General features: G+C 35.7%; 1 protein-coding gene across 1 annotated transcript in view; it reads right to left on the bottom strand.

The window, feature by feature from the left end:
* Positions 1-14,716, bottom strand: part of sspo (SCO-spondin) — an 89,014-nt gene that overhangs the window by 22,648 nt on the left and 51,650 nt on the right. The window contains exons 69-92 of the mRNA XM_026201634.1: positions 13,869-14,039; positions 13,718-13,797; positions 12,718-12,887; positions 12,589-12,635; positions 12,300-12,500; positions 11,111-11,281; positions 10,833-11,030; positions 9,768-9,864; positions 9,452-9,672; positions 9,210-9,359; positions 8,195-8,361; positions 7,729-7,874; positions 7,424-7,644; positions 7,280-7,315; positions 6,149-6,313; positions 5,825-6,034; positions 4,813-4,980; positions 4,388-4,522; positions 3,162-3,405; positions 2,932-3,084; positions 2,790-2,836; positions 1,803-1,973; positions 1,480-1,650; positions 70-225 (exon numbers count right to left, since the gene is read on the bottom strand). Coding sequence (XP_026057419.1) covers positions 70-225; positions 1,480-1,650; positions 1,803-1,973; positions 2,790-2,836; positions 2,932-3,084; positions 3,162-3,405; positions 4,388-4,522; positions 4,813-4,980; positions 5,825-6,034; positions 6,149-6,313; positions 7,280-7,315; positions 7,424-7,644; positions 7,729-7,874; positions 8,195-8,361; positions 9,210-9,359; positions 9,452-9,672; positions 9,768-9,864; positions 10,833-11,030; positions 11,111-11,281; positions 12,300-12,500; positions 12,589-12,635; positions 12,718-12,887; positions 13,718-13,797; positions 13,869-14,039 — 3,696 coding nt within the window. The remainder of the gene's footprint in view (positions 1-69; positions 226-1,479; positions 1,651-1,802; positions 1,974-2,789; positions 2,837-2,931; positions 3,085-3,161; positions 3,406-4,387; positions 4,523-4,812; positions 4,981-5,824; positions 6,035-6,148; positions 6,314-7,279; positions 7,316-7,423; positions 7,645-7,728; positions 7,875-8,194; positions 8,362-9,209; positions 9,360-9,451; positions 9,673-9,767; positions 9,865-10,832; positions 11,031-11,110; positions 11,282-12,299; positions 12,501-12,588; positions 12,636-12,717; positions 12,888-13,717; positions 13,798-13,868; positions 14,040-14,716) is intronic.

Raw genomic sequence — 14,716 nt, 5'->3', positions numbered from 1 at the left:
TGCATGGTCTTCTTGTAGTGTCTGTGGTGTAAAAAGGTGATTTGTTTATGGTCGTCAGACTGTGATCACCTGTGCAGTTGTCAGGTTTGCAGGGCCGGCTCTCTCTCTCGAGATCAGAGCAGTGCTGTCCGCCGCTGGCCGAGATGAGCGGTGCACGAAAGCGTTGCTGATACTGAGACACACAGGAGCAGTCGCTCCACGCGCTCCATTCAGACACGGGACAGCCTGAAGGGTAAGACACCACAGGTGAACAGAGGACAACTCAACATACTTTCCTGCTTAATTAATCACGGTACATTAAGACATTACGTTGTGTACCAATATGTTGTTTAAATATGCATACAAGGCATTATTTAATTAAAAATGCATTAATTGGAGTATTTTTCGGACTATAAGTTGCATCAGTCCAAAAATACGTCATGATGAGGAAAAAAACATATATAAGTCACACTGGAGTATAAGTCGCATTTATTTAGAACCAAGAACCAATAGAAAACATTACCGTCTCCAGCCGCCAGAGGGCGCTCTATGTCTGCAGTGTAGATTACAGGAGAACTGAGCAGCATAGAGCGCCCTCTCGTGGCTGGAGAAGGTAATGTTTTCTCTTGGTTTATGTCAAATTAATTTTGATGAATAAGTCGCACCTGACTATAAGTCGAAGGACCAGCCAAACTATTAAAAAAAGTGCGATTTATAGTCAGGAAAATACGGTATTTATAGAACAGAAATCTAAAAACTTGATAAAGACCTAAAAGATCTCACTATAGACTAGTTGCTTAATACTTGGCCTGTTATTAACATATTGGCTGGTTATAAAGCACATTTTCTGCATAATCATATTCTACATCTCTAATACTAGCTGATACCTGAACTTAACTACTTCATTATTAAATATTCATAAGCAGCAACTTTGTAGTTTGAGGCAAAAGTCATAGTTAACGGTTTGTGAATAGTGAGAATTTGACCTTAAAATAAAGTGTTACCCCAAATTCCTGTTTCAATTTGTTGAGAATTTAAAAAGTTTTTACCAAGGAAGTTTTGGATATCTTTGTTTATCACTCTTTAATTTAGAAAAGACTTTCAATACATAGAAAAAAAATGCATTTTAACATGTTTTTAGGTATAAAATGTTATATAAATCGGGTTAATGATATATGAACGAACCCCTTTGTAAAAACCTTTAATTATAGATATGAATAAAACTAAAGTTTGTTGCATGTAAGTTTCTGACTCTTATGGATTGTAATATGTATTGTCATTGGAATGTACTGATGCAAATGATACAATGTAATAAAATAAACACTTAAATGTTTCTTTTCACTAGTCTGAAAGAAGACACAAAAATCTCAAAACTGACCATTGCATGAAAAACAATAGTCAAATCTCATTGGTAAAATAGTTTTTTACATATATTTAAGATGCTATTTCTCCTCTAGCTTGCTTCTTTTCTGCGCTGGTTTCTGCTTTACAGTGGTTTACCTGGACAGGGTCTCTTATAACACAGCTGTGTCTCCTCTGCGTCTCTCTGGACGTCTGGAGGACACGCGTGATCTCCCGTCTCCTCACACACACACTGACGCCGTCTGGAGATCAGGCCTGCGCCGCAGCTGCGAGAACAGGACGACCACGGCGACCAGGGGCAAAGGTCATCTGCAGGTCACAGAGGTCAATCCAGGAACATTAATGATCACCTGCATTCATGTGACTTTCTTTATTATATAACACATAACTCAAGTAATATATAATGCATCCAGAAGGACATATTAGATGATGATCATGTAGATTGCTTTCTGTTCTAGTACCAAGACAAGGTGCAGCGTGACAGTCCCGGGTGTCTCTCTCAGGTCCAGTGCAGTCAGTGCCGTTGTTTCGGGGTGGAGGGTTGATACAGGCGCGGGTGCGGATCTGTTTACCCCTCCCACACGTCACGGGACAGACTGACCACACTGACCACGGCGTCCATCCACCGTCCACTAATACAACATGAAATCATTCAGAACATCAAATAACGAAATACTCTTGGTTCCTACACGCACAGTTGATTCCCACGACACTTCCTGTTGGTTAAAATCACAGTGATTTTTAAGAATATAACAGAGATTGTATTTACAGAAAGGAATTTATAGCTGATTAAATATATTATACATTTCCATGACTTTTTAAATTTTTTTTTTGTTATTTTCTATTACCTTTCTAGGCGTGAAAATGCAAAAATAAATTGTTTTAATTTTATTTACATTGAAATAAAATTTATGTCCATTTATATGAGATATGAGTATATTATATTTATGTCTGGAATAAAATAAAACATATTAGACAATCAATTTAAATGAAAACTGAATAATGTCGCCTTGGCATCTAAATAAAATAAAATGAGTTTAAGTACTAAAAATACTAAAACTAAAACCAAAAAAAAAAAAAAAAAAAAATTAAAGCTAAATAAAATAGATAAATGATAATAATAATGATTAATGACAAAATTACCAAAACACAAAAAAATTTTTTATTAAAACTAAAAATAAGAAAAAAAGCTAAAATAATAGTTATGACTATAACAATACATAAACAATACTAAAATAACACTGAGGACAATTTCTAAATTGATAAATTAACTTAAAATGCATGTATACATTTTATAATAATATAACAATTCATTATATAAACTAAATACGGATTATCACACATACATATATTCTATAAAATAAATGAACCTTAATAAAAAATGATGCATACAAATATAAATAAATTAGAAAAGCTGTATTTAAACTGTAAATAAAGGAGATACACACCTCGACAGTCTATATTTTGGCAGTAGTCTCCTTCAGGGATGCAGGTGCTGAAAACACACAGAAAAGATTGAGTTAACTTTGTAAAATATTGAATAAATGTTATCTCTCTGAAGCTCCTAAAATAATTCCCAGTGTCTCTCACCATTGTTGACATTCCCCTTCTATCCAGGTGTCTCCGACAGACAGTTCCTTCTCATCATGGACACACAGCGGAGGACACACGCCGAGGTCACATGGTTTGTGCTGGACTTCCTCAAACTGGCAGTTTGCACCGTCATCCTCAGGAACCAGAGATCTGGAAAACAGAATTACATGTTCATAAAATCCTGCATGGATGGAGCCTGCATAAGGAATGCTGTGTGTGCATCCCACCTGAATCGAGTCCTCTGTCCGGGGCCGCAGGTGGAGCTGCAGGAGGCCCAGGTGGACCAGGAGCTCCAGGAGCAGCTGTGTTCTCCTGCGCAGGTGTGATTGGTGCAGGTGAGACGCCCGTCTGCGCAGCTGCAGTTGTTGCAGTCCACCTGATGTGTGCTTCCTGCGGCCCAGCTCTGACCCAACACATCCAGACAATCACACTGCCACGTCTGGACACACACGCCGTCCTGCTGCAGCTGACCTACACACACACACACACGCACACACACACACACACACGCATGCGCGCACACACACACACACACACACACACAAACACAAAATATGAATATTCATGATGTATTTTCAAGTCTTGAGGAAGCCATTATAATAGCCACTTTTTATTAAGGCAAAATATGCATTTGGGTATAATTTGGAAAAATGTTGAAAAATTGCAAATGGCTTGGCACTTATGGTAACAAAAATTCACCACTATTAAATTTATTTATTTATTTATTTTTTTGATAAAGAAAGCTTTAATATGTTCATTTGGTAAAATGTATAATAATATATATTTCAACCATGAAAAAGTAAAGAAATTTCAATATTTGACCATTTAATACCACTTAAAAAAAATAAAATAAAATAAATAAATACATACATATATATATATATATATATATATATATATATATATATATATATATCAGTGACACAATAATAACAAGAAAGCTCAGAAAACACTTTAAAAATATTGGAATAATAATTCATTCATTCATTTCATGTTTAGAAAAAAATCAGTGCATGTAAGTTTCTTCCTGTGACTAACTGAATATAAATAAAAAGATATCTACACATGTCATTATTACGCTATTTTGTGATTCAGTGTTGTTAACTAGAACTAAAACTATAAAAAAAATATTTGTGACAATTTAAAAAAATCTGAAATAAATGAAAAAACATTAGATGAAAAACTTAAGCTTAAAAAAAGTAAACAAAATGTAAACATTCAAACTGAATTAAATAAGTTGCACTAAAATTACTAACACCAAAACTGAAAATAAAGCTATGTAAAAATATTTCAAATACCTAATAAAAGCAACAATAACAAAAATGACTCAAATTGAAATAAACACTGAAAATATCTAAATGAAAGCTCATTCAAAACATGAATAATTACTATATTTCACAAGTAAAGGTAATTTAACATGCAGCAGATGGATCTGGTTTAAGTGTTGTCTCACCTCGAGGACAGCGGCAGCCCGACTGACACTCAGTGTTTCTCTGACACTCGATGCCCTGCTGCAGGTCTGAGCAGCGCTGGGGACACTCATTAACACACGCCACCAACTCCTGCCCCGCCGGACAGCCCTCGTCACCTGAACACACACACACGCATTTATATATATACAGTATATATACATTCATTTTTCTGACCTTTATTTCATATATCTGGCTTTACAAGATTAAAATGCTCTTAAAATGTCTCTGCATGCATGTTCCTGATCTCATTTTGCATGATTCATCAGTTTATATTATCCAATATGAACCAATAATATCATATCCTGCTTTCATGACTGCATCAAATCAAACGATCTCCTAGTGAATCTTTCAGAAAGTATTGTGATGCTGTTTTGCTGAAATCATTGCTTCAGGCGTGAGCTCGTACCGCAGGGTTTGGTGTTGCAGGGTTTGACATGGTTCTTCTCTCCCGTGCATTTGTGGCCTCCGTTTTTGGGTGGAGGGCTGGAGCAGGAGCGGGTCCTGATGGAGCGTCCACCGCCGCAGGTTTTATCACAGCGGGACCAAGAGCTCCAGCGAGACCAGCCTCCGTCCACTGAACACAGCACACTCAACACATTACTGACTATCACCTGAGCTTATATAACCTTTATATCCCACGCTTTTATCTTCTCAGAGAACTGGCCTCTTGTGTCAAGTCTGTTACATTTCTTTACTCAGACAACAATAATAATAAAGAAAATGTTTTGTGATGCAAACTAACAATAAACTAAAAAAACCCCTGCAAAAAATAAATAAAAATAAAATTATACATATATATAAATATATTTGATCTTTAAAAAATATACTTTAAAATATATAATCATACAATTTTATAATTATTCAACAATTATGACATTAAAAAAAAACAACAACAATTAGAATAATGAACATTTCTATATTTCTTTAATAATATATATTTTTTGTGTAAACTTTAAGCAATTTAAAACTTACTATACATTGCAAAAATAGTGATATTGATTTTTAAAAATATACTTACAACAAAATAATCATCAGCATTATAAAATAACAATTAATAATGATAACAATAGAAATAGTGAATATTAAATAATATTATATGTATATTGTATATATATTTAATTTATGTAAATTTTCTACAATGCAAACTAACTATAGACTGTAAAAAAGTATTAAATATTATGCTTAGTAAAAAAAAATCTTTAATAATATTTAATTCTTAATGAATGCAATTGTCTTGATTTTTCTATATATTATCTAATCATCCTTAAAACAACTTACAAATATCTTTAAAAAATGTGATAAATGCTTGTTTTTTGGAATCTAGATTTTTTTTTCTTTGAGTTTATTCAGGTGTTGTAATATCAAGATTTAGACAATACAATCTAAATGTAGATTAAATCTCTTGTTTTTTCACTCACCGCGGCAGGCCCGAATATTACAGAAGCGGTTTTCCACGTTGCCGCCCAGGATGTCCTGACACCAGGTCCCATTGACGCCCGGGGCGAGGAAGGTTCGGACGCGCTGCTGCTGTCCCACGCCACAGGAACGAGAGCAGGAGCTCCACTCGCCCCACTTCATCCAGGAGCAGTTCCTGTGAGCGCATTCGGGACCCTGACACACACCACCATCTGAGACACAGACACCTGCACATTACACACAGAACTAGAGACACCACTGACTCTACATCACAAGCAAGCATGTTTTTATCATCAGAGGGGTGTGTAGATTGAGGTGATCTGTACCGGGACACTGGGGCAGGTTACAGACTCGCTCCTGCCGGGTTTCTCCAGAGCAGCGTTCACGAACACATTCCCTCGTCCGGAGCTTCAGAGCAGGAGAAGCCGGATCACTGCAGCTTCTGGAGCACGGGGTCCACACCGTCCACTGAGAGAAACCAGCATCCTCGTCTGATGAGAGAGAAGAGACTTTAGTACGAGACTTTTATAAATGAAGAAAGAAATTATCGATTTATTATTATTAATAATAATAAATAAAAAGAACAAGAACATAATAATAATAATAATAATGTTCACATATTATAATAAACATACATTAATAAAGACAACACCAACACAACAAATTGATTATTTATTATTAATAACAATTTATTATTAATTTTATATATAAATGTTTTATTAATATGTAATAAAATTAATGATACAATAAATATTGACAGTGTTATTTATAAAAAATTGTAAGTAAATAAATATTTCGTAATTATGGTTGATATTAATAATAAAGCAAATAAATAAATAATATCTTTATTGCTAATAAATCCTAAAATCATTATTAATGCATGTAAACAAATAAACAGGTAGAAATAATAATAATAATAATAATAACAATAATAATAATAAATAAAAACAATAATAACATAATAATAATAACGTTCACATATTATAATAAAAATACATTAATAACAACAACACCAACACAAAAAAATAGATTATTTATTATTAATTATGGTTGTTATTAATAAAAAAGCAAACAAATAAATAAATAAATAATTTCTTTATAGCTAATAAATCCTAAAATCATTATTATTGTATGTAAACAAATAAATGCAAATATTATAATTTATAGTTGTATTATTAATAATAATGCAAAGAATAAAATAAATATGTTAATAATAATAATAATAATAATAATATTATTATTGTTATTATTATTATTAATATTATTATTATTAATATTATTAATATTCATAATAATATTTATAACAACAACAATAATTCAAAATAAAAATATTATTATCACCAATATTAATATAATTTATTTTAACAACTTAATTAAAAAATATATATAGAAAAACTAACTACTAACTAACTGAATGAATGAATGAATGAATGAATTTACACCTAATCAGTCATTACCTGGTAAAGATGGTTCCTCTGTCGGAACTGTTACCACTGTAAAGACAGTAAAGAAACTTCAGAATTACTATAACAAATAAGCAGTTTAAAAACCTAATATAATAAAAAACATGTTTCTATCAGTAATGTGTTTGGGGCATGTACGTGGGCAGTCGGGTGTCTGGCAGTAGGCCGTGTCCAGCAGGGGCCCATCACAGTCTCGGCCCCCGTGAGCAGGACTGGGCTGGTTACAGCTTCTGCTGCGACTCTTCTGACCGAGACCCCCACAGCTGAGTGAACAGGGTCCCCAGGGGCCCCAAAGAGACAGCCCTCCGTCACGGGGACACGGAACCAGAGAGCAGTTCCACAGCCCATGTTCACACGAGCTTCAGAACAGACACAGATGTATTACTGATAACAACTGAGTTTTGAAATGAGAAAAGAATGAGAAATAAAATTTCTTCTGTTACCAGGAACTGCATTCATGCACCAGCTCCTCTCCAGACATCAGCTCGGACCCCAGTGTGATGTTCTGGAGGTCAGGGGTCAGGTCAGGGGTCACCGACACGCTTTGTAAAGAGGTCAGGAAGTCAGTGTCCACCAGACATGGACATTCCTACAAACACACACAACAGCTTCTTAAAACGATTTCACTTACTTAACTATTTTATGAGTGAGACAGTGATGGGATGCTCTAGGACAGTTTTGAGAACCATGTTCTTCACTGTGACTCTTATATAACATATTGCATGCATGCACAGTTTTAAAGCAGCTTTAATTGTCTTTCTGGTAACTTAATGGCTTTACTGACCACAACATAGCATGCACGTGGTTTACTTCATGCGCTGGAGCATTTGTGCATGCACAGAAGTGTTTCCTAGTGCTGAGGTACTCTCAGTATGCATATTAATCTGCATGATATGAACGTGAGCTCACATAAACGCAGGATCCGTTGTGCTGGTAGGTGTTGAGAGGACAGTGGCAGCCCTCCTCACAGCCCTCAGAATAACAGCCCTCGTGACCTCTGACCTGAGAACAGCTGAACGGACAGCCTTCACCGCGCTCACACTCCCGATAGAGACGGCCTGGAGGACAGCCCACCTCTGACCGACACACACAAACATTAATATATATCACAATTTAACTTTAATATTTCTACCTAACAATAAAATTAGATAATTAATTCATTGGTAATTTATTAATTGATTGATTAATTTGTTTATTTATTTACCATTATTTGTTTTTTTTTTAAATTAATTAATTGTTTCTTTTTTATTTTTGAATTAAGCCTCAGTCACTAAAATATGCTTTGTCTCTTTAATTTTTAATTATTGAATTATTTCACAACATGTATTTATTTTGTATTATTCATTGATTTCAAATGGCTAATTTTATATATTTGTTTGTATAATTTTGTTGCATCAAGTCCTAATCACCCTAATTAAGAATGCTTTGTTTTTTAAAGTATTTATTTGTTTGTGTTTGATTACTTGTTTGTTTTGGATCAAGTCCTAATCACACTGATTAAAAACTGCTTTGTGTGTTTTTTGTTTTTGTTACTTATTTTGCATTATTTGTTTATTTTTGCATTAAGCCAATGACTATCTTAAAGGGTCCTAAAAACATTTACTTTTTATTTTTTATTTAGCATAATTAGTTTTATTATAATTTATTTGTTTATTTTTTGCATTAAGCCCAAATCACACGTATTATCATATTAATGGAAATAAAAAAGGCTTCATTTGTGTTTTGCATTCGGCCCAAATCACACTGACCACCTTAAGCATCCAAAATTAAGCTTAGTTTCTTTTAAGCCAAAATATAATTTATTCTGGTGAGAAGTATGACCTGGACACGTTTTATGACAAGTTTTGCAAGAAGTTTTTTTCTGAAAACAGCTTCCTAAAACTATTATTATTCTGACCGACTGCTGATCGAGTGTGTGTCGTACCCAGACACACTTGTGTGTTACAGGTCTTGCTCTGGCGTCTCATGCCCGAACAGGGGGGCGTCCGGCAGGATCGGCTTCGGCTCTGAGACCCTCCTCCACAGCTGACGGTGCAGGCTGACCACGCTGACCAGTCGAACCAGGGACCAGACTCTACAGGAGTCATCATACAGACAGACAGAAGATACAGAGCGTCTGCGCTCTACAGAGAGTATGTGAAGGGTGCAGCGGTCACACGGACTCACCTGTGCAGCTGTGAGTGTTACAGGCTTTCTGCTGTCGGCCGGATCCCACACACTCTCTGCCTCCGCTCTGAGGGGCGGGGCTATCACACTCACGCATACGGATCTTAACCCCGCCTCCACAGTGGGCGGAGCATTCCGACCAGGCAGCCCATTGGCCCCAGCTGCCGTCGACATGGCAACCAGGAACTGAGTCACACTGCAGGACACCTGCTTCACATGTGCTGGAAAACATAGAGATAAAGAAACAATTGTGTTCAGAGCTGCTTTTGTTTGACCCTAAACAAATTGTGCAGAACGGAGAAAAAGCCCTCTGTACCAGTTCTGACAGTCAGTGCTGATGCTCTCTCCTGGAGCCACATGATGCCAGTCTGATGCGTCCGGCCTTGACCACGAAACATTGCCTGTGTCTGTTCCTGCGCAGACAGAGAGTCATTTCAGTACTTCTATGTAGTTCTAGATTCATTTAAGAGTTTGTTTTGGAGTAGTTTTAATGTAATTTAAATCAGTGTTATCATTAACAAGAAAAAAAAAAAAACGTTGAAATAATTGAAAAACAGAATATACATTTTTTTTAGTTTTATTTTTGTTTAATGAGAGCTGAAGTACTAAGATTACTGAAACTTAATTAAAATCTGTAAAAACTAAGTTGTCGTATTTAATAACGTCACATAAAATCCTTTAAATTAACGAAAATCCTTAAATTCTGAAAATAAATTAACATCAATATAAATTTTTTAGTTTAAGTTAAGGAACTAAAATGATTAAAACTCAAAGTCACAAAATTTAAAAGTGAAAAAAAAAAAAATATATATATATATATCATTTACAAAATTAAAAATTAAAACTTCAACTACAATTAAATAAAAACTAATACCAAAAATAAAATTAATAATTAAAAACTAAGTAATAAAAATATTAAATTCAATAAATTAAATGTTAACTGAAGTAAAAACACAAAAACTACTGATATTTCACCTATTTTCAAAGGCAAACCTGATCATTTTTATTTGATGCTGTTTAATTTAATGTACAAAAATGACTAAAACTAAAATCATGAAAGAAAAAATGTCATTTAAAGTAATAAATATAAAACTAAAAATGGGAAAAATAAAAAACACAACAAAATTACGTTAACTTTACTTATTTTTAACAATAATTAATGAAAAAAAACATTAAATAAAATAAATTTTTAACACTTTTAACAAAGAAAATACACTACCAAATGACTAAAACATAAATTATCCTAAAACTTAAAATGTAAAAATAAAAACACATGCATTAATAAATAATAAACAATTACAGTAAAGTAACTCCTGAAAGCATATGTGTGTGTGTGTGGGCGCAGCACTGAGCATCTCTTCTGTACGTGTTCATTCTGTACCTGTGCTGATGTTGAGATATTTACAGCGGCACAGCTCTCGCTCCACACACAGACCGTCCTGCAGCAGCGTGTCTCCTGGACACCCGCAGGTCCAGCTGCATCCCGGTGAATCCACACACTCGGTGTCTCCGTGCAGATCGGAGCAGGAGCGCGGACAGGGCTTCCCACAGGGCCACTGCTCCTGTCCTCCTCCACAGTCTGCAGATCAGGACAGAAACAGATCACAACAGGCGTCTGGGATCCGTTCTGATGTTCATGTGACTGTGGGATCAGCTGACCTGAGCAGACGGGGATGTTATCATGACAGCCGCGGCTCTGGCGACTCTCTCCGAGGCACGACAGACCGCCGAACCGCGCCGGAGGACTGTTACACTCCCTCTGTCTGACAGACACACCTGCACACGCGTCACAGTCCGACCACGAGCTCCAGGAGCCCCACGAGCCGTGGACTACACACACACACACACACACACACACACACACACAGATCAGGGATGTTTCACTGCATTAGTATTGATGGCAAGCATTGAGGAACTTTTAGATCATTTTTAGAAACCAAACTAATGATCTTCTGCAGCTAACATCTAGAATTTGTTGAAATCGGAGAATAAATACATAAAATGCTGAATCCAAACGCTCTCATCTCATCTGATGATCTTTTCCATGAGGCTGAACATGCATCAAACATAGTCTTCAGATCATAACTCTTTAGATCTTTCGTTTAACAGTTTGCTTTTTAAACAAATCAATACTTTTATACAGAAAAGACACGTTAACTTGATCAAAAGTGACAGGAAAGAAATTAATGCTATAGATAAATGCTGTTCATTTTCACTTTCTGTTCAAAGAGTCCTGAAACATAAAAAGTCACAGTTTTAACAAAAATATTTGGAACAACTGTGTTCAACATTGATGATAACCAGAAATGTTTCTTGAGCATTAAATCAGTTTATTATTCTGATTTCTGAAGATCATGTGACACTGAAGACTGAAGGAATGATGCTGAAAATACAGCAATTAATGACATTTTACAATATATTCACGTAGTTACTTTTTGAAGTTACATTTAATTTTTATATTGTCTTATTAGTAATATTTATTTATTTTAATATTACTACTAAATAAATACATAATTAACATAATTTAGTCCAAATAAAAATGCAACTAATATTCAATTTATAAATCGCATTAAAAATATATTTTTTAATTTTTACCATTTAAAAATAAATATTTCTATTTTAGTAGAATATAGCTTTAATGTTGTTATAATTTTTTTTTAAATGACATAATTTTTTCTACTTTTTTCTTATTTGTCTATTTATCCATCTACTGATTTAACCCTTTCTTACATGATTTCTCAAATGATTATATATACATGTGTCATTTGAAGTGTGAGGTGACCTGAACCTCATTAAACACATGCAGTGGTTGAGTCTCTGTATTGGTCTGGTTTGAGGAATGTCTCACCGGGGCAGAAGGAGACGGATGGGCACGGCTGTCTCTGGATCTGGACTCCCAGTCCGTTGTGTTCCTCCTGCTGGTCTGGACACGCCGCTCCTCCGGATTTGGGTTCAGGACAGGCGCAGCTCCTGTAGCGGGACACCCACTCCATCCCGCAGGTCTTTGAGCAAGGCGTCCATTCGGACCACTGACACCAGCCTCCATCCACTGACACACACACACACACACACACACACACACACAATCTAATACTCCACAGAGATGACTGAGATTATTATGGGCTGGAGGGACAGACCTGGACAGGGTTGTTCTCCGCAGACGAGTCTCCCCCCCTCACAGGTGCTGGAAGAGACCGAACACGTGTCAGTCACATGATCTCAATCAAAGCAGACGTGTGTCTCTGCGGTGACTCTGTGTGTCTCACCAGTTGTTGCAGGCGTCTGGAGTCAGGACGGTCTCTCCGGGACGGACCCTTCGTCCTGTGTGCAGGTCCAGACAGGGACACGTGTCCCGCTCCACACACTCCGTCCCGTTTGAGTCCAGAACTTTACCATCTGTGCAGTAACAGCCCGGCTCACAGCGCCACTCACAGTACTGCACACACACACACACACACACACACACACACACACACACACACACACACACACACACACACACACACACACACACACACACACAGACACACACACACAGACACAGAGACACACACACACACACACACACACACACAGACACACACACACACACACACACACACACACACACACACACACACACACACACACACACAGACACACACACACACACACACACACAGACACAGAGACACAGACACACACACACACACACACATCATCATCATCAACATCCATCCATAAAATATATAATTTATAAATTCATATCATATGCATTATCAAATGCAGGGTAAAATAAAGTTAAGAATATTTATATTTACTGTATATTCATATTATATTTACTGTATTACTCTTAAATGCATATAAAAAATAATATAAAACATATTTTGTTTCCAGCAATTTTTTAATAAAAACATAATAAAACGTCTTTACAATTTATTAACATTCTGCATTTACTTATTTAATCATATCATACAGTTTGTATTATTCTTAAATGCAAAATACAAATATTCTTAAGTGTTAAAAAAACTATAAAATATATTTTATATTTCTAATTATTTTATTCTATCTATAAAATATTAATATTTTAAATGGATCTACAGTATATTTTAATACTATTCTTAAATGCTTTTATTAAATTTTTATCTATAAAATATATTAATATATATTTACATATTAATATAAGAAGTATAATATATCCATCCCTTCCATTTACTTTCATATTGCAAAATCAACTATAAAATACACAGTTTTTAAGTTTACATGAGGTTTAGTTCTTTAACTCACAGTGAGGTCGTCACATGATCGTGGACACGAGGGTCCGCAGGCGCTGAACACACTCCCTGACACGTGTGAACATGACGACACTAGAGACAGAGTTCAGAGTTTACATCTGATATACAGGTGAACACACACACACACACACACACACACACACCTGGACAGTGGTGTGTGTTACACAGGATGACTTCTGTTCCCAGTCCTTCACAGTAGTCTCCGTCTCCTCCTCTGAAGGGCCGGTCACAGTCCCGTCTGCGGCTCCTCACTCCTCCACCACACGACTTACTGCAGTCTGTCCAGGACGTCCAGTCACTCCAGCCTCCGTCTCCTGGACACACACAGACACACACACAACCCGATGTTTAGAGCACTCCTTCATGCTCTAGCAAATCCCTGTGGTGTTTGTTTTGATTTATACTCTTATAGATTTTGTTGCATCTGTGTGTGTGTGTGTGTGTGTGCGTGTATATATATTAAAACTAAATCAATTTAATTTAAATAATTATAATATCATATTATATTATAGTATTATTACATTAAATTATTTTTTTTCTAGTGGGCAAAGGACATACAGTATAGTTTATTTAATGTAAGTGAGGACAGCAAAATGAAGTAAACAGAGACATATTATACCCAAAAAATGAATCATACAGTGGACTACCTAAAAAACGGATACAAATTTGGGATCAAAACTGATTTAGACTCTTTTAGCTGACCGTGTTTTGCTGAAGTGTTTTTCTATGTGAACTTTTTACACCACAAACTGAACAAAATTAAGCATTGCTTAGTAATTGGTTAAGCTACATTGGTATTATCTAACTGTGTTTAGCAGCTGACAGCTATTCATCCGAATCATTACCGTATTTTCCGGACTATAAGTCACACTTTTTTTCATAGTTTGGCTGACTTATAGTCAGGTGCGACTTATTTATTTAGACCCAAGAACCAAGAGAAAACATTTCCGTCTCCAGCCACCAGAGGGCGCTCTATGCTGCTCAGTTCTCC

Source organism: Carassius auratus, chromosome 24 (assembly GCF_003368295.1).
Source record: "Carassius auratus strain Wakin chromosome 24, ASM336829v1, whole genome shotgun sequence".
In the NCBI taxonomy this organism is placed as follows: Eukaryota; Metazoa; Chordata; class Actinopteri; order Cypriniformes; family Cyprinidae; genus Carassius; species Carassius auratus.
This window is presented reverse-complemented; position numbering and strand designations above follow the sequence as displayed.